Raw genomic sequence first — 20,539 nt, 5'->3', positions numbered from 1 at the left:
GCATTGGAGTTCTGAGACCACCTGCCCAGCTTTCCAAGGAGTGTGAGGCACAAGGGGGTTTCAGCCCAGTGGATGAAAGGCCACAACCTCCCTCCTCCCTCACAAAGGCAGAGAAAGACACACACACACACCGTTGAGACCCCAATAAGTCTTCTTCAAGCTGGGAGGAAGGGGCTAGGAAAAGTAACAGCTGGTGGGTCCTCCTGGCCCAGGTGGAGGGAAGGAAAGAGCTCCACTCCAAGCCTCTTCAAGGGAATAACCTCCCCGCCTCCCTCATCCCGAGGACTTCACTGCTTCTGCCCACCAAGCCACCTCAAGCTTCAACCCCTGAAAGTTGAAAAGGTTCTAATTATTCTAGGGAAAGAGGGGGCAACAAGGGCCCCATGGAGCCTCACAAGCTCAACCCCCTGGTTGTACCTCTGCTGAGACTAGTCCTGGTGGCCACCCAGAAAAGTCTGTGAACAAAGAGAGAGGTCTGTAAACATGACCATCATCCTCGGCCCCACGGCACCCATCAAATTTCACCACCAGATTCTGAGCTGCAACTTCCTCGACCAAAGATGGAGTTACTGGGTGGGAGACAAGCGGGATCCATTAAAAAGGAAAAAGAAAAAAACACCAACCAGGGTGGCACCAGTTGGCAGAGCACAACCCGCATGAAAGGTGGAAAGGAGGAAACCAGCATTGACCCCCCCCCCCTGCACACGCAGCACACCAGGTAGCATGATATATTAATATCTGGCCGTTTTAAAACAAGGTACCCCTGCCAACAACCTGTCCAAGTGCCCATCTCTCACACATCAGGCTCACACCCCAAGGAAGAAGCAGGCATCATCTCTGTACATGGAGCACAGGGGAGGAAAGTCTAGGGGCATCTCAGCAACCACAGACAACCACCGCAGCTGCTACTTCTGCCAGATGTGCCTGGCACCACAATGCTAGGCGGGGGGGTGGGGGACTGGCAAAGGATGACTGTGTCTCCTGCAGCATCAAACAGCCTTCAAGCAGCTGGAGCAAAATCAGAGCCGGCAAGGAGACAGGAAAGTCCTTGGATCCTCCCTCTCCTTCCCCATGCCACACTGACTAACAGCAGTTCCATTTTTATGCAGGATTGCAGGGAGGAGAAGGAGAAAATTCTCGCAGGGCCCCCCCTTTTTTTTCCTGGAGCACAGAGGAGGGAGACAGTGGCCATGTGTGCTTCCTCTCAAACCAAGCCCATCGTTTCTGCAATGTTCCCACAAGCTCCCAGGGTCAGATGGCATCAGAGAGGCCGGAGCCCCTATCCAGAGTACCAGGTCAGCCTCCATGGCTTCAGTCTCCCAAGAGATCCCTCCGTCTCTGGGCAAAGCTGAGGGGTCTTTCAAAAGTTCTCCATTTAAACATCAAGGACACAGTGGGCAAGAACAAGGTGAACAGAAACAGCGAAGAAAGAAATGAGTGGGACACAGCTAGAAGCAAAGGACTTCCTACCTAACCAGAGGATAGAAGGGCAGGAAGGACCCTGCCGATCATTCTACAGCTCGAGGGATTTAAATTGTTCAAAAGAAACAGAAGAAGCGAAGATAAGAGAGCTGGAAGGGACCTTGGAGGTCTTTTAGTCCAGCCTCCTGCTCAAGCACTATTTCAGATAAGTGACTGTCCAGTCTCTTCTTAAAAACCTCCAGTGATGGAGCTCCCATGATATCTGGTGGCAAACTGGTTAATTGTCCTTACTGTTAGGAAGTTTCTTCTTACTTCCATATTGCTTCTCTCTTTGATTAGTTTCCATCCATTGTTTCTTTTCCTGCTTTCTGGTGCTTTGGAGAATAATTTGACACCCCCCTTCTTTGTGGAAGCCCCTCAAATACTGGAATACTGCTATCATGTTACCCCTAATTCTTCTTTTCTTTAAACTAGCCAGACCAAGCCGTTCTTCATATGTTTTAGCCTCCAGGCCTTTGATCATCTTAGTTGCTCTTCTCTGAACTTTTTCCAAGGTTTCAACATCTTTTTTGTAGTATGGAGACCAAAATTGGTTGCAGTATTCTAGGCATGGTCTTATTAGGGTTTTATAAAGTGGTACTTTATAAAGTATTAAAATTTGAAAGAGGGATACATAAGTAAGGCAGAATACCAATAAATAGCCCAAATCTACAAAGATGAAGTCAGGAAATCTAAGGCTCAGAATGACTTTTAAAAAAAGAATGAATTAAGACTTGCAACAAATTTCAACAATAATAACAATAATGAAAGTTTGTTTCAATATGTAAAAACCAAGAAAAAAGTCAAGGAAACAATCCATCTACTAATGGGAGAAGATAGCAAGGAGCTGATGGGCAGCAGGCAGAAAGTGGAACTGCTTAATTTATTTTTTACATCTGCCTTTACACAAAAGGGAAACCTAACAAAATCAGTACCGTAAAAGGCAGATTAGGAATATAAATCAAAATAGACAAGAAAGTGGTAAGTCAACACCTGCCCGTTCTAGGCAATCACCAGAACCAGATGAATTATATCCCAGGGTACTGAAGGAGTTGACAGATGTGATCTCGGAACTGCTGAACTGTATTTTTCAAATATCCTGGAGCACCAGGGAACTACCAGAGGAGTGGAAAACAGCTGACTGTTCCAATCCTCAAAGAAGGAAGAAAAAAAATGGACCAAGGAAACTACAGATCAATCAGCCTGACATCAATTCCTGAGAAAATCCTGGAAAAGATAATCAAGCAAGGGATCTGTGCGCACCTAGAAACAAACAAAGCTATTACTAGAAACCAACATGGGTTTGTCAATGACAGATCATGCCAGACCAATCTTATTTCATTCTTTGACAAAGTGATTAAATTAATAGACCAGCGAAATGCTGTGAACATAGTGTACTTGGACTTCAGTAAGCCATTTGACAAAGTAAACCACAATCTACTTCTTCGTAAACTAGAAAAAAATAGAATAGACAACATCACTACCAGATGGATTTGCAACTGGCTGACAACCGCCCTCAATGTATAGTCCTCAATGGAACTACATTTACATGGATGGAAGCAAGCAGAACCTCAGAGTTCTATCTTAGGCCCAATGTTCTTCAATATCTTCATACATGATTTCGATGAGGGGACAGAAGGGAAACTGATCAAATTTGCAGATGACACTAAGCTGGAGGAATAGCCAAACACTTTTGAAGATAGACTCAAGATATAGAAAGATCTTAACAGACTTCAACACTGGGATATGCCCTGTGGTGGGCTTCATTTTTTTTTACTACCGGTTCTGTGGGTGTGGCGTGGTGGGCATGGCTGGGGAAGGATACTGCAAAATCTCCATTTCCTCCCAATCAGCTGGGACTCAGGAGGCAGAGAATAGATGGGGGCGGGGCCAGTCAGAAGTGGCATTTGCCAGTTCTCCGAATTACTCAAAATTTCCACTGCCGGTTATCCGAACTGGTCAGAACCTGAGTACCACCTCTGGCTATAGCTAACAAAATGAAATTCAATGATGAGAAAAGTAAGGTCACTTAGGCAAAAAAACCAAATACACGGGTACAAAGTAGGTATTACCTGGCTCAACGGTTGAGATTGTGAGGGATCTGGGAATCTTAGTGGACAATCACTTAACTCTGAGCCAGCAACTGCCAAAAGAGCCAATTAACAGAGGGGTGGAATGAAGGTCACACCAAGTGCTAGTACATCTCACAGCCTACAGATCTGATGTGAAATCCAAAGTCATAAAATTTGTGAGGACTTAGGAAGAGCCGGCACACGGCAGGGCTCCGACTGTTCTCCCTTTCACCATGAAGAGAGTGTTCAGCTCCACACTTGGCCACAGAGCCACCTCCTTCGTCTCCTCCGTTGAAGGTGGCAGATTTGCTATGAAGTGCACTCTTCGTGTTGTAATTTGAGGTGACTGCAGCCTACTAAGTCTTTTGATTACAATGGGTGGAAATTGGACAAGTCAACACAAAAAGTGAGGTCTGGAAGCAAGAACAGAATGACAAGCCTAACAAAGGAGAAAGAAGCCAAGGGCAGGTTTTATTGTATCTCCTTCATGTCCCCTGTAGGAGTAGAATAATACACCATAGAAAATGTCAGCAAATGCACAAATAAGAATTCTGAGTAATTCCACACAGCATCGTAAGGAAAGCCAATTGCCTGTCATTTTAAAAGACAAAGTTCACCTCACCTAGGCTTAGCAGTATGGGAGGAGAGCTGAAAGGAGAGCTGCACTTCTGACCATGAGGAAAACCCCCAGACCACTTTGGAGATGAGTTGTTCCTAAAATGAGAAGTATAAAGTGCCTCCTCTAACCAAGATGAGCAGCACACAAATCACATTATATTGTATCATGTCACATATCACATCACATCACATCATAGTTAGTTAGTTAGCTAGCTCCTTTTGGCGAGAGTCTCTGAGTTGTCCAGGCTAAGAGGTCCTATGGAGAACAGATGGAAGGCCAGAGTCAAATCCAGGCTGGTCCTGGATCTTTGAAGCCTGCTTGGCCTTAATTGGCCTTTACACTCAAAGTCTATAAAATGGTCTGAAAGGTACCAGGAAGAATGGGGAGGAGTCACAGGTTTCTCCTCAGGAGAAGAGACCTGGCAGCCCTTTCATTCTGGGTCACAGGAGGCCCAACTCTGAAGCTGCTAAGTGAGAAAGGGAAAGGACAAGATGGAAACAGACCCCTCCCCTCCTCCAGATCCTTGCAGCTGCTGCTCCTTCCTCATCCTCTGGTGCTCCCTCCCCAAAAGTGAAGGGCAGGAGGGAGGCCCCCACCCACCCACACTCTGCCTCCAGAGGGCTCCCGGCTGCATTCGCACACTGCAAGGAGCCAGCATTTTCCCAACACACGAAACTTCCTGAGCTCCCATCTTGGCTGGCTTTCTGCATGCCTTCAGTACAGAAGCCGCCAGATCCTGCGCCTGGCTGACCCCAAGAGCTCTGCCTGCGGCTGCGTTCGCACCCGCGTATCCTGAACCCAAGCAGGCCGGATCTGCGCAAGAAGCCGAGCCGTCCAAAATAATCACCCCCGTTGAAAGGGACCAAGTTTCTCCTCCGGTCGCCAGCCGCCACAAGTAGCCACCACCCCTCGCCACCCCGCTCCGGCTCCTGGGAGGCTCCCCAGCCTTGTCTTCACCGCGCCCTCCGGCCGGACCGGGAGCTGCCCGAGGGCGCTGCAGACAAGGTGCTTTCAGAGCCGAGTAGCCGCCGGGCGGGCTGCTGAGGCCACGTCAGTCCCCGAAGTCGCCGCGGATCCTCCGCTTCCCTTCCCCGCCCCCTTCCTGGCCTTCTGGGGAAGCCGCGACCGGCGCGGCGCGGCGCAACGGAGCCGGAGAGAACTGCGCGGGTCCGTCGCTGGACTCCCCCTCCCCCCCGCAATGGAGGATGGCCCCTCCCCGCTCCCCCTCCCCAATGGCCGATAGTTTACTCCAGTGTGCCCCCCCCATTTGTCCTGCTCAAGTTTCTGGCTCCCCTAGAGGAGCTTGGAAGCGGCCACAATCACTGCCAGCCACCCAAGCCCGCCGGGTGTTGGAGGGGAGCCCAGCCAGGCATGGCGCACTGGTTGTGTGAAGCCAGGCCTGGGCAGAATCCACCCCAACCCGAGTCACAGGAGATGATTTTTCTCCCTTCCCTGCGGCTGGAACTCAAACATCTGAATGAAGTCCAGCCACCAGTGCTTTTCCTACAGGAGCATCATGGACAACCCCCCCCCCTCTACTCTGCCATGGGACTCAGCCGAAGGCCTGGTCCCTGGTAATAAGCTGAATAGCCTTCCTCACCACTGCCAATTGACTTGGCCAGAGGTCTCAATGGGATGATGACACGGGTCACCCCTGCCCCAAGTTCTCCCAACAGGTCAATTCTGCCCTGGCACAAAAGGGAGGGAGGGAGGGGGAGCAGAAGAGCCCTGGCACTGTGTGCAAAGAAGCCAACTTGGCTGGGAGGCTGGACTCTCCTTGGGAAAGGAGCACAGCTGGCTGGAGTTCAAGACAAACAGACCCACAAAAGTTTAACCGGCATCAATTTCTGTTTGAAAAAGAAAAATCGACAGATGAATCAACATTTCAGTAATTCATTGCGTAAGCAGAGCACTGAATCTGGATGCCCAACTGTCCAGCAGGGAGGAATGGAGGCAGATCATTCCCTGCTCCGGACCTTTCAGCCCAGTCCAATTGCCTCCAGCACAATCCCAGACCTCAGTAAGGAGAATCTCAGTCCTGCTTGCAAAGGGTGCAAAACGCCCCCCCATCACCGCCCACAGGTTAATGTGAGCAGTAGAGCCAGCTAGGCAGATGCTCCCTACCCAGCATCCTTTGGGGCAGCCAGTGAGGAGCTTCACACAATGGCAACAACAATGGCTGCAAGGTATCTGATCCTTCCAGGACACCACAGCCCATCAGTCAATAGTCAGGGCCTTACAGCAGGGAGGCCAATCTCACTCAAGCTGTGGCAGGGCAGCCCAGTGGGGGGAAAGTCAAACTCATTTAATTAGAATTATGTTAATGAAAGCTAAATATAATTACCATATTCTGCCCAACAAAACATCATCCAGGGACAATTCTGCAGCCTCAGACCCTGGCCTCGGACATCTGCATAGGAGAAATTCCACAACCGAGCAGGCAAATTCCTTTTTGCCTCATCTGGATCAGAAATGCACACCTCTGTGATGGTCTCTGGTCCCTCAGATGCCAGTTGTGGGCTGGGGACCCTGAGTGGCTGGAGGAGACTCATCAGCCTCCCAGAGATTGTGAATCAGAGGCGCCAATGCAACAAGGCGCCTCCATGGCTGTCAAAGAGTGCCCCAAATGGCACCTCTCGGGGGGCACCTGTCAGCCCAGGCATGGGGCACCTCTGCCCGATATGCTTTCCAGACTCCATTGGTTTTCTCACTCAACCAATTCTCCAGCTTGGATGTCAGCCTGAATCCTCCTATAATCGCAGAGTTTGTGATTAGCCGATCAGCTCTTGACAAACTAGGACAACAAACACAACCGTTCTATGTGGAGCTTCAGCGACAGAATCGCGGATTTCCACGATAAAACCGCCTGTCGCTCTGCGCGGGAATCACTTCTTGCTTTCAAGGCGGAGAAGAGTCAACAAAGCCGGAGCGGCGGACGGGATTTCGACCTAATGAGTTGTTTACATGCCTGCTGAGCCCCAACCGCCGCCCCCCCCCCAACTCCGGAGAGCCTCTGCCTCACACCCACAACAGGAACAACACGCCCGCTGATGCTCGCAATTGTCAACAACACCTCCAGCCGCCTCCGGGCCTGGCCAGGCTCCGGCCTTCCTGCCCCGGGTTTTGGGGGCAGAGTTCGCGGACGAGCGGAAAGCGCTTTGGCCTCGGCCCTCCGAGGCGACGAGCCACGGCCTCCCTCGGCATCGCTGCCGAGCGCGGCCCCTTCCCGGCGGGTGTGCCTGGAACGCTCTTTTCCCCCAGCGCCCCTCTCAACGCCGACCCTCACTGAGAGGCCGGCACGCTGCCCCGCGGAGGAAGACCCGCTCATCCCCCGAGGAGCGCGCTTGGAGGCGGCGCCGAAGCCCGCGGGGCCTCGGGACTCCCGGCCGGCTTCGGGAAAAGGCGATCAGCGAAGTTCCACGAGGCCCCGGGAACAGAGCGGGGAGGGCGGCGGCCGGGAGCCGAGGGGCGACCGGGAGGCTCTCTCGAAAGTCCAAGCGGAGCCTCTCGAACCGCCCGGGAGGACCCTCGGCCGGGCCGGACTGAAAGGTCGCCCGCTACAGCCGAGAACGGGAGACCGAGAGGGGCGACCAGGAAGCTCCGGCTCTTCGGGTCACTTCGGCCTCCCGCCCGCGGGCTCGCCTTGCCGGCCACCGGCGGGAGTTGCAGACCCCCGTGACTTGTCGCCGCTCCCGGCAACTCGGACTGAGTCCGCACGGCGGCGAGGAGGCCTGGCGCCCGGCCGAAGCTTCCAGCCGCGCAGAGAAACGCTCGGGGCCGTGCAACTGGCCGCCGCCGCCGCCCCCCGGCCCGAGCCAGAGGCAACAGAGGCAGCCGCTGCCCGGGTGGCCGCCCCCAGCGCGCGGGCTCCCATTCCGCCAAGCCCTCCTCGGCCCTTTTCTGGGGGAGGGAAAAGCAGCAACTCACCCAGCGGGAGGAAATGTTTGGTGTCCATGTCCGTGGTTTAACTCATGCCCAGCGGCTCGGCGTGGCGATCGGCGGCGGGAGGGCCCCGCTGCGGAGCCCGCCGAGCCAGAGGCGCAGGGAAGCGGATCCCGGGGCGGCCGGTTGGAAGGGCCCTTCCGCGTCTCTCCGCGTCGCGCTGGCGGATGGGGGGCCGGGACTCTCCTCCCCCCTCCCGCCGCGGCGGCTCCGGAGCCTCGCTCCCGGCCTCGCCTCCTCCTCGCAGGCAGCTGCGCCTTTCGAAACGCCACCGGAGGCAGAGCCGAGCCAAGCCAGTCCCGCGGGGTGTGCGCAACGCCGCGGCGGAGGGAGTTGGTAAAACTCGACCAACAATGTAACTAAAGTACAGGACTTGTGTCGGTGCCTACGCGCGCGCCCGCTGGCGGGCCGGGAGCGAGCGAGGAGCCAGCCAGTGCGCGCGCGCGCCCGCCCCTCTCCGCTCGTTCGCTCTCTCTCTCTCTCTTTCCAGGAGCCGCAGAGCAAAGGGGCCCGGCGAAGGGGGAGTCCGACGGCCGACCGGCCATGGCGACGGGGCGGGGCGCTGGGTTGTTCCCGGGCGGGGTTTCTCGGCGGTCCTCCCCGCGCGTCCAGAGGACTGGCTTTCCCGCACCGGCTGGGACGTCTCCGGGGTGGGCTGGTGGGCATCGGCCTCGGGTGCCAGTCGGAGAACGGAGGCTTGGTGGGGGAGGGAAGCGGCGTGGAAGCCGCGGGGGTCCCGGACCCTTCCTGCCCGCCATGGGCGGGGGCGGCGGGTCCTCCACGGAAGGAAGCCGACTTGCCGGAGCCCTGCGGGTGCTGCGGACACCGGGGGGCGACCGCTTCCCCCCTTTCCGCAATGCTCCGGCCAACGGCCCGAGACCCAGTCTGGCGGCGGCGGCGGCTCTCGGTCGGCTTTGGCCTGTAAAGCGAAGCCGGGCTGAGATTGTCGGCTGCCGCCCGGCGCGAAGCCCACGGACCGCTCGCAGCCCCGTGCCGGGAAGTCACCCGAGCTAGGCTGGCCTTGGTGTCGCCTCCGCAAACAGGGCAGGGGCGGCCGGACGGGAGCGCTCAACCACACAGAGGCTGAGCTGGAGGGGCGCCCGACCCCGGCCGACCATTGGCTGCCGGCAGGATGGACCGAAGGCCGTAGCATTATTCCCTCCTCCCGCTTACTCCGAGCCAGGGGGGGCGCCTCTCCTACGGCCCTCCAATGGCAGCGAGGGGGCGGGCCCAGCAGCGCGCGCGGCCCCCGTTTTGGGTTCGTGGAGGGGACGCGCGCGGCCTCGACGGCGGCGCTACCCTCGCTCGGCGGGAGAAGCCCACGGAGACGCGGGACGATGGAGCTGGCAAGCCGGGAACGGGACTGCTCCAAGGGGCCGCCGGCCAAGCAAGCGCTTCGTGTGAGCAGACGGAGTCGGGGGAAGAAGGAGACCCGTTTATACAACCATCTGCAAGAAACTTCGGGATCCCCCATCGCGATGGCCATGAGGTCCGCCCTCCTGTCAAGTGGGGACAGCCTGGTCAAAGTGGGGGGGGGACTGCTTTCCCATTCGACCAGCCAGGCCTTTGTAGCTAAGAGACAGCCAAGATCACTTTGGACTGGACCCAAAAGCCACAGCCTAAGCACCAAAGGATGACAAGCTTCTGGGATGCCTCAGGGGCCACCCCATCTAGAGGCTGGTGCAATGGTCTAAGCATGGGACAATTGGGCCTTGTATCACTGTCAACAGATAGCCTGATCTGGGAAGGGCCATTGCCAGCCCAACACAGAAAGGGGCCTTAAATGAGTATGATTAGGACAGTGATGAAACCTCACTCCAACCCAGCAGACGAGCCTCTTGGAGCAATTGGTATAGATGTTAAAGAACACAGGGGAGTCCTCAGCTACCCCATATTAGAGCAACAAGGGACCCCACTGCTGAGCCCTGAAATTGCCCACTCGCCCAAGAAAAAGCAGAGCCCTCATCAAGGGGCACCCCCAGCCTTTGTAAGACTGGGACCTTGAAGACCCAGGACATCATGGCTGGTGGTCCTGAAAACTACGCGGAGATTCACACTTCAATGTCTTTTCCAGAATCCCCCTGAACAAATTGGAGATTAGAACATAGAATAATAGGAACAGATGACAAAGGTTTACACTGAATATAGAGAAGTCAGTAATCTGTTGGGTTTATGATAGACACAATAGTCTCATCTGCAAAAAAAATCTTTCGTTGATGTGCAATTTTAAAAACTGATCATTAACTGATTTAGATTTCATATGGATTTCTAAAGACCTAGTTGTGTTGTCCTTTCAGTTCATAATTCATGCTGGCACCATAGTACTTGTAAAATTCAGAGTTAGAAGAAATTGAAGGTCAGTAATGCTCACAAGGTAAATGGGATATATAAAGAATGAATAAAATTAACAGCTGCTTAATCTTACTATGCTATCTAACAAATGCCCTTTGAAAATTAGTTAATGTAAAAACTGTATTATCTCCTCCTGTTCAACATCTGTCTGAAAATTGTGGTGAGAGAAAGCTATTGCATTCACAGTGACATGGTCTGATTATGTCCCAGAGCAGGGTCTCCAATCTTGGCCACTTTAAGACCTGTGGACTTCAACTCCCAGAACTCAAAGGAATCTAAGTCCACAAATCTTAAAGTTGCCAGAATTGGAGACCCCCCCTCCCAGAAAACTAAATGAGGATTTCACTTGGGAAGGAGGACTTCTGCGGGAGAAATGAAAGCGGCCTTCCCACTCAGAAGGGCCAAGACCTTCTCAAGGCAGCCACAGCTTCTGGCTCCGTGGGAATTGGATAGGAAGGCTGCTTTCTCGGCTGGGGTCATTTTTTCCTGGCAATGGCTGTAAATCCCTCACTGGTTGGCGCAGGAACAAATCCTTAATTAATATGGAGAAGGAAAAGCAAGGACCGGAAATGGCTGGTGTGACCGACCCAGAGGGCCACAGCACCAACCTTAAATCCTCCCAGAAATCCTCCCAGGACCTGTGGCTGAAGCATTATATATAGGCGAAATGCAGTATGTATGAACATAAATATCTTTCTGTGCTGACAAACCTAGGAAAGCCGCTGCTGACTGAATGGAGCACCTTAGCAGTGCATCTGTAGGCTGCTGCTTTTCCAGTCCTCCATCTTCCCCTTCTCCAAAAACCAGGCAGGTCCTTTGAAGGAATCCCTGGCTCCTTCACACACAAAACCGGGTAGGAGAAAGTTGACATTTCTAAAAGAGTCTTTTCAGCTTCAACTCTTTGGATCAGGGATGGGGAAAGAAGAGGCTGGTGATGTGATGTCAACGCCAGAGGAGGCTCCCCAGGGCCCTTCGCCTTGGAAATGGTGGCTGCTGAGTCTTCCTTTATCCGTGCTTTCACAAGGCAGAAGGTCTCGTGAGGAGCAGCCATTTTCTCACTTTATCTTCTGTCTTCTCAGGGACACAACAGGCGGGGCTTCTCTAACAGAAGAAAAGCACAAATGCTTAGTTCCCAACACACACATACACACAGACACACACACACACACACACACACACACAGAGCAGCCATCATTTCTGGGGAAATGGAGTCACCAATTGAAGAGTGGAAAGTCTTCCATGAATCTTCAATTCTTTGAACTGAGTGGCCTTCAGTCCACCTTAGGGTGCTGATTCCAATGGCCATCTTGACTCTCCCTCTCTCCATTTGCCCGGCCTTTTTCTCTAACTTTTCCATCATTTCTATATTCTTTTTTTTTTCTTTTTTTTGCACCAAAGAAATGAAATCTGAATAGCTTCATTGCAGGAGGCATATTTTCATACGAGATGCTGATAATTCAATGTTTTCATTCCATGACCTCTGGGAGAGATGTTGCCTCAGAATTTGCAAAGGCACCTCAAATATCTCTGGTCCATCAACCCAGCTCAGGCTCCATCAGTGGATATTTGAAGTCATTCAATCCAAACCAACTGCAAGACTTTTGTTCAGTTACAATTGGTCAGGTTGGATTTGATTCGTTTTTCATTTATCTAACCCAGGGGTGTTAATCTCAAGGCCCGGGGCCCGAATCTGTTCCATGGGCCCAACCTGGAAACAGCAAAGGACCAGTCTGCAATGCCTCTGCCACCAAAAATGGAACCTCCTGAGCTCTGTTTTCACTGGCAGAGGGTTGCAGGAGGCCATCACAGCTGAAAACGGAGCTCAGGAGCCCATTTTCATTGGCAGAGGACTTGGGCCTCAAGCAACCCCTGACATGAGTGACATTGAGCTGGCCACGCCCACCTTAGGCATGCCCACCCTGACCCCCAAAGTCAAACACAATCCTGATGCAGCCCTCAATGAAATCGAGTTTGATACCCCTGATCTGACCTGAAGTTTGTCTCCCACCTCATTTCTGCATCCATTTGAGTTTTTTCAGTCAGTCAGCCAGGCCGAAGTTTGAAATGCCCCCTTATTTACTTTCCTCCACATGCAGTGATTTTCTTTTAAAAGTATGCAAAACGCTGGAAGGTGTGAATATTACAAAAGGCAAGTCCTTTTATCTTAGCTTTAAGGAGTGGAAACATAAGTTTCCATGAAAACGCAAAGATAATGAATTTCTTTGTCTTCTCTAGCCACTGATCAACCACAGAAATGTGAACAGAATGACTCATGGTGGTCAGATTTAAATTAAAGCTGTCTTTTAACCCCCCTTCCGGCTTTGGGTGGAGGGAGAAACCCCACTGCAATCTATGTGAAATGATGATGATGATGGCTCATCTGACAGGGAGGAAGGAGGTTAAACAGAAGCACAAATCCCCAGCTCCCCTTCTGGGCTCCATCCGTGGCAGCCGTTTCCCCAGCCGTCTCTGGTGTCTGCCCAGCATCCAATGCATTCCCTGAGGCCAGGGACCAGATTTCTTTCACTCAAGAGAAGCCCAAGAGAACGAGTGAAGCTGAGAGGCCGTTTTCATTCTGTTCCTGGTTCCTTCTCTCCATGGAGGCTCCATGCCATCCAGGCTGCAGCCTCTCTTCCTTCCTTTCCCATGGAAAGCTTTCCTTGCAGCAGAAACAAATGAGGTTGAATTACTGAGAGCTCAGGAGGCTTTTCCATCTTGCAAATTTTGTTTGATTGGCTGGAGGATGTCTGGGGACAGTTTCAGCTGCCTTTCCTCTGGCTGATTTCTCCTTCAGACTGTTGGAGCCCAGCACACAAGGTTGCTTTTTTCTTTTCCTATCATTGTTTCATTGCATCCTTCCTCTGAAAAGTATCTCTTCAATAATGTGGTGATGTGGTGCAGTAGTTGGAGTACTGGAGATGGACTAAGGTTTCCCCACCCTATCCCAGTTGGTGCCCTGCCTGGCTCCTGGGGGAACCACTGTCCTTCACATCACAGTGTTGTTGTAACCACAAAAAATGGTGGGTGGAGACACCTGCTTGGCGAAGGGCTGGATAGAAATGCAACGTGCTGGCCAAAGATGGCTAGAGGAACTGCGCTCCCCAATCAGCCAGTCCTTGCTCTCCAGCAGCCATGCCTCTGGGGGTTCTCCACCAAGGAACATGCGCAGGTAGAGAGAGCCCTTCTGATTCTGCAGCAGAATGCAGTACTGGCAGAGAAATTGCCTTCAAACTAGGCAAAAGAGAGCAGTACCCTTTCTTGCTTGGAGAGGTGAGGACCGGGGGCCCTGGCCTGTCAGAGGGATCTTGGAGTCTTAGTGGAAAACCATTTAAATATTAGCCAGCCGTGTGCAGCAGCAGCCAAAAAAGCCAATGCAATCCTGAGTTGCATTAACAGTGTCAGCATTCCAAATACCATGCAGAATTAAATCAGAGTCAAAGGCAAAACTATGCTTAAAGTTCCAATTTAATAAGGCAGGCATGTTGGCATCGTGCTATGGGATTCCAACTCTGGAAGTTACATCAGAATCCCACCCAGTTAAAAGTTCATGATCTTGTCCCCACACCCACAGTCCATCACATGGTCCAATCTTCTTCCACACTGGCATCTCCACCCAGCTGCTTCCGGTCAGGTGTGAAAGTGCAGAGACAAAGGATGACTTTGGCTTCTAGTAAAGAATGAAAAACAATACATTCCACAATCCTACTCTTTCTATTTCCCCCTCCCATCAACTATACTATTGAAACAGCATAATGAAGTAAGAGAAAGTGTGGCACGCCAAAATTCTAAAAGGAATATAAATGCAGGCCTCTCCTCAGGTGGCCTCTCCTCAGAAGAAAAACTTTTCCTGAAAAGAGAATAACATTAAAGTTAACATCAAAAAAATTAACCACGTACTTCCACCCCTAGGGGACCCTTTGACTTATCGGGAAACTTCTCGTGGAATTGTTCTACTAACGTTTCCAGTTTTAAATTCCAACTTTTCACCCAAGTGGCTTCAGACAAAGGGTAACCCTTCCATTGCACTAAATACTGCAAGCGACCCCTATTCAACCTAGAGTCTACAATCTTTTCCACCTCAGATTGTGGTTTCCCTTCTATCTGGTTAGGAGGAGAGAAAGTTTGGGTGGATGTTCTTATGCTAGATCCAATTACTGGTTTCAACAAGCTACAATGAAATTCCGGGCCAAATTTCCCTAGACTTCTGGGTAGACTGAGCTGAAATGTAAATGGGTTAACTATCTTCACTATAGGGAATGGACCTAGACATTTTGGACCAAATTCCTTGCTAGGAATTCCTAATATTAAGTATTTGGTAGACACAAAAACTTTGTCCCCCACAAGGAAGGGGTCTGGGCCGAGCAGTGGTTATCAGCTTGCTTCTGGTAGACTTCTGCTGCATCTGCTAGAGCCTTCTTCGTATTCTCCCAACCTTTCTTTAGCATGTCCATCCATTCATTCAAAGACATGGAGGAGGGAGATTCTCTAGGCAGCTCAGGCATGGGGACAAATTCCATGCCACTGGTAATCTGGAAAGGAGTAAATCCAGTGCTTCTGTGAACCGCATTGTTGTACGCCACTTCAGCAAGTCTGACCAAAATACTGGATGTGGTGTTCCACTACCGCATTGGCTCTCTCTGCTGTGCAGTTCATGCTGGGATGAACCTCTGAACTCAGTTCTTGTGTGGACCCAATGGATCTCAGAACCTGGCTCCAGACCTTGGTTGTGAACTGGGCTCCGCGGTCTGAAATGATCCTCTTGGGCAATCCATGCAGGCGATAAATGTGTTTCACAAACATTTTCGCTAATTTCTTTGCAGACGGCAACTCTGAGCAAGCGATGAAGTGCGCCTGCTTAGAAACCAAGTCCATAACTGTCCAGATTACTCTGTTTCCACTGCTGTCTGGGAGTTGCACGATGAAGTCCATTGCGACCTCTTCCCATGGTCCGTTAGGGCTGGCCACACGTTGTAGCAGTCCAGACTGGTCTGTTGGGAGCACCAATTTCATAGCTCTCATCAGCTTATCCTGGCTTCCATTACTATCATGCTGCGGTTTACTCGACAAAACATCCCCCAACAAGTTTTTGGGTTCTTGTTGGACAGCTGAGTTTTTTGTCTCTGCTGCAGGTTCTGGGCTCTTGGATTCAATCATCCCTGGCTGGCCCCTTTTCTCCATCGGTGGTATTGGCTCATCCACAATCATCAATTTCCTACCATTGTCTTCCCACTTTATCATAGGTTTCCACTTGTCAAGCCATGCAAGCCCCAAGATTATTTTCTCCGGCATCTCCGAAGCCACAATGAATCTGAGAAGCTCGCAGTGTCGACCCACTTGTAACTTCACCAGGTCAGTTACTAGCATGGCTTGGGGCCCTCCATTTAGCATTCCATCTACCTGCTCAACCCGAATGGGACAGGCTAGAGGTCTTGTGCTTATGCCTAGTTGCTTGACAATCGACGTGCTGATTAACCATCGAGCGCAACTGGTGCTCACAACTGCTTTAACTTCCCCCTCCAACCCTGTCTTAGGCACTTGGAGGTTGACTTGGAAGGCAAAGGGGCGGATGGGTGCATTCACCATTGGGTCATCTTCAGCATTTTCCTCCTCCGAGGCCTCCCCCTAGGTAGGACTCTTTGTCACCTTAAGTTGGGAATCCTCTTCTAGAGGTTATTGGGCCAGATGACTCTTTTGTGGTGGCATCTGGGGCCTTCTCTTTTCCGCCATGGCGGTTGGTGAGCACATTTGGGGCAATGGGGCTGGAGCCAAGCACTCTGACGCTTTGTGGCCAAGTTGACAGCAAAGGTGGCATTTTGTTGGGCCCCACGAGGAAAGGGACCTACTTACATCTCTAAACTTAGGAACCGCCATATCACATTTTTCCACCATCCATTCTGTAGCTTGCCCCTTGGTAATCCCTTCTTCCATTGTTGAGAACCTTTCTCTGTAGGAAGGTTGGGCAAGAACCTTTTGGGGCATTGCAGGGGAGACTGGAACTGGTGGGGAGGTCAATCCCTTGGTTGGCCACTGCCCAGTTGTCCGCCATGGTGCCATCTGCTGAGGAAGGGCAGGTACCAATTGGAATCCCTTCCATCCATGACCTGGGATTAAGACCCATCCCGAGGGTGCCTGATTCACAGGTTGCAGTTCACCCAATGATGGCTGGTATGGGGGGTATATGTGCCAAGGGCCACTCTGCTGGCCTGGAGGATTTCTGGCCCAAGGGTCCCTCTGCTGGGTTGGAGGATTTCTGGCCCAAGGGCCCCTCTGCTGGCTTGGGGGACTTTCCCATGTTGATGGTCCAGGAGGTGCCCACTGGAATCTTAACCATCCATACTCTGGGAAGAAAGCCCAATTTAGTGATGCTTCATCCACTAGCTGCAGCCCAATTTCTGGTGGCTGGCAAGTGAAGGATAGTGTCAGCCTCCGCTTTGCTGCTGCTTCGGCTGCCATTGAAATGGGGAGGGGGGGCATGGTATTTGTGAGGGGACTCATTGTTGTGCTGGAGGAAGATTCTAGAGTTTGAACTGTCCACCTTACTCCGCATGTGGAGGAGGAGTGTTTCCCACCAAGGCCAACGAAACCAGCATTCCAGCCTGGTGATGCCTTTCGAAGTTATCTCACACCTGACAATTGGGAGAATTATGATTGGACTGTGCACGGGATGCCAAGGGGAGGGGAATGAATTCTACAATATATTATTCGCTTTCGCGCCTAAATAATCAGACTTCGCTTAGCTTCACTTCTATTCATTTATAATTAGTAAAAGTACACTTGATTTCTATCAATGGAGTCCTGTGGTTTTCTTTCCTGATTTTTGAATGAAGAAGGGCTGACAGATGGTTGCCAAATCCCTTCTTGCTGGCTGGGTTGAAAATCCCATCTTGCTAGGGATTCTGTCTTCAATTCAGTTGCAGGGCATTGGCTCATTTCAATTATCCCTGTTTGGAAGGAGTCAAAATCTCCACTCCAGGGTTTTTTCCAAGCCTTGGCTGGTGGAAAGGAGGGGGAGCATGCACTCATGTTTAGTTGTCCGAAATAGTCCGGGAAGGCCACCGGAGCTGACTGCTTGAGGGTGGCTTGGACCTCCATTCATCAGATCTTTATGCCATCTTTTCTCCACGTTGAGAATAAGCTCCTTCATTCCTGTTCTTTCCATCCCCCACAGGCTGGGCTTCTTGCCAGCGGCAATAAATTTTAAAAGCAAAACTGCTTCATCTTTGAAGATTGGAAGAGTAACATCTCATCTCAGCTTCTTATCTCAAAAGGCTTTCTCCCAATTGTTGATATTTTACGCTGACCGGGTGGTTCAGCACTGGGAAAACAGCCACCCTCACCAGCTCCCCCATGAGGGAGGGGTGCTAGTGATTTATTTTGAAGCCAGAGTTGGAATAATGTCAGCGTTCCAAATACCATGCAGAATTAAATCAGAGTCGAAGGCAAAACTATGCTTAAAGTTCAAATTTAATAAGGCAGGCATGTTGGCATCGTGCTGTGCGATTCCAACTCTGGAAGTTACATCAGAATCCCACCCAGTTAAAAGTTCATGATCTTGTCCCCACACCCACAGTCCATCACATGGTCCAATCTTCTTCTTCCACGCTGGTGTCTCCATGCAGCTGTTTCCGGTCAGGTGTGAAAGTGCGGAGACAAAGGATGACCTTGGCTTCTAGTAAAGAATGAAAAACAATACATTCCACAATCCTGCTCCTTCTATTCCCCCCTTCCATCGACTATACTATTGAAACAGCATAATGTAATAAGAGAAAGTGTGGCAGGCCAAAATTCTAAAAGGAATATAAATGCAGGCCTGACAGACAGAGGGATAGAATCAAGATCAAGGGAAGTGCTACTACCACTCTATAAAGCCTTGGTAAGACCCCACCTAGAGTCCTGCATCTGGTTTTGGTCACCACACTATAAAAAAGATGTTGAGATTCTAGAAAAAGTGCAAAGAGCAACCAGGATTAGGGGACTGGAGATGATGAACAGATGATGAATGGTTGCAGGAACTGGGCATGCTAGTCTAGTGAAGAGAAGGACCAGGGGAGACAGGACAGAAGTCTTCCATTATTTGAGGGGCTGCCATAGAGAGCTCAAGCTATTCTCCAAAGCACCCAAAGGCCAGACAAGGAACAATGGATGGAAACTGGAGAGATTCAACATAGAAATAAGGAGGAATTTTCTGACAGTGAAAGCAATCAACCCATGGAACAGAAATTGTCTTCAGAAGTTGTGGAAGCTTCATCCCTGGAAGCTTCCAAGACTGGACTGCTATCAGTCAGAAATGGTGTAGGGTCTCCTGCTTGGGCAGGGCGGTTGGACTAGATGATCTACAAGCTCCCTTCCAATTCTGTTGATCTGTAATCTGCAAGGCTCAGGGTGCCCCTGGAAGAGGAGGGATGGAGAGGGATGAATCATTCACCATTAATGTTCCGTTGTGCTGCATGGCCTCGCTGTCACATCAACGTTGGTCTGGCCTGGACACAAATATCAATATTGACTGGGGGGGGGGGAATAGGCAAGCATATTACTTAAGGGGAGCACAAGGGACATGTGAGGAGCCAAGAGGCGAACAACCGTAATGGATCCCCTGTCTCCACCCTAGGCATCTTTATCCTGCTTCTCACTCTCCTTGCCTAATGTCCATCTTGGATTGCCTTGTGAAACTGAGCCGGGAGTTCTCTCTGCAGCTGGCCAGCCATCAAAAAGCTTGGTCCATTGGATGTCCATCCACAGGGTAAGGAGAGGTCCAGCTGCTCCAGAGGAACCAGGTCAGCCAGACACGGGGCTGAGAAGGTCTTCAGCCTGGCTGCAGAAAAGCATGCTCCTTGGGGTGATGAATAAGGACTAAGAATACAGCTGGGCTAAGCCACGAAGTTAGCTGGTGGAAAGGCTGCAGATGTTTCAAAGTTTAGATAAATGGAAGATATTCAAAATGACAAGAGGTCATTCAATGTGATAAAGTGTATGGTGATGCACACGGGTGCCAAAAAATCCAAACTAATTCACAGGATCTTAGCTGATCAGGTAAGAGATCTCGGAAACTGTTCTTTATTCATGTCAGAAGCTTGTAGATATATAACCTTCAATACTGAGAAAATAAAATAGATATAAAATAATTCATAAAAGTATAGCACATGTAACAAGTGTGTAAATAGGATTAAAACTAAATGACATTCACCCAGTATCACATCAACAGCATTTTCTCTTGTCAGCATGACTTGTCTTCCTCCGTACATGTGGAAGGACATTGAATGCACCAAAGCATGAGTGCTCAATGCAAGTCTGCATCAACTGTAAAAAAGACCCACAGTGTGTCAGGGATAACAAAAAACAATATTCCCAAAGGAGTATTTTCAGGAGGCAACAGGACTTTCTTGTTTTTCTTTGAAGACATTTCGCTTCTTATCCAAAAAGCTCCTTCAGCTCTTAGCTAGATGGTTTGGGATGAACATCCTTTTTAATGGTGTAAAAGTAGGAATGGATTTCCAGAGAAAAAAACTGCAGACTACAGCTACCAGGAGAACTACTCAGGTGACCCTGAGGACACAGGTAAGCCTCCAAGTGCTTCGATGATGTAAAGGATGCAAATGATCAACTGTCTGCAAGAAAATATAAATCCTTCCATTCTCCATTATCCTGTCAGAGCAGAAGAAGCTTCTTGGATGAGAAGCGAAACAGCTTCAAGAAAAAACTAGAAACTCCAGTTGACTCCTGAAAAAGCATCTTTAGGACAACCAGGACCTGGAGGACTGAGAATCTCTACAGACTTTTAAGAAACAATAGTGAAAATAGAGATGCCAATCTCAAAATGCCCAGATAGGTTCCAATGGTGCAGCCACATCAGGTGTGGCCGCACCTTTACAAGGAAAGGTGGGGCTGGAGAACAGGGCTGGCGTAGCTCTTGTGTGAGGAAAGAGAGTGACATTGGGGGCAGAGGTGCCGGGTTGTCCTGGTTTGGCAAAAGCGGTACCGGCCTGAAACAGCTGACAGCGAACCAGCACTTTTGGCCCACCAACCTGTTCTCTAGACCTGTTTTATGGCAAAAGGCAAATTGCGCACATGCACACAATGTGTGGCACCTGCACGA

General features: G+C 50.8%; 2 protein-coding genes across 3 annotated transcripts in view; one reads left to right on the top strand and one right to left on the bottom strand.

Annotated features, from left to right (window-relative positions):
- Positions 1-8,510, bottom strand: part of RXRA (retinoid X receptor alpha) — a 101,899-nt gene extending 93,389 nt beyond the window's left edge. The window contains exon 1 of one of the 2 annotated variants that reach the window (XM_032233710.1): positions 8,080-8,510. In XM_032233710.1, coding sequence (XP_032089601.1) covers positions 8,080-8,107 — 28 coding nt within the window. In that variant the 5' untranslated portion in view covers positions 8,108-8,510. Of the gene's footprint in view, positions 1-6,496; positions 6,619-8,079 lie in introns of those variants that run through there. The other variant, XM_032233707.1, reaches the window with a different exon arrangement.
- A 10,858-nt stretch (positions 8,511-19,368) lies between these two features.
- LOC116519341 (circumsporozoite protein-like) overlaps positions 19,369-20,539 on the top strand; it is a gene marked incomplete at its 3' end in the record, with an annotated part of 1,997 nt that continues 826 nt past the window's right edge. The window contains exons 1-2 of the mRNA XM_032233183.1: positions 19,369-19,476; positions 19,843-20,001. Coding sequence (XP_032089074.1) covers positions 19,369-19,476; positions 19,843-20,001 — 267 coding nt within the window. The remainder of the gene's footprint in view (positions 19,477-19,842; positions 20,002-20,539) is intronic.

This window comes from Thamnophis elegans, chromosome 16 (assembly GCF_009769535.1).
Source record: "Thamnophis elegans isolate rThaEle1 chromosome 16, rThaEle1.pri, whole genome shotgun sequence".
Classification (NCBI taxonomy): domain Eukaryota; kingdom Metazoa; phylum Chordata; class Lepidosauria; order Squamata; family Colubridae; genus Thamnophis; species Thamnophis elegans.
This window is presented reverse-complemented; position numbering and strand designations above follow the sequence as displayed.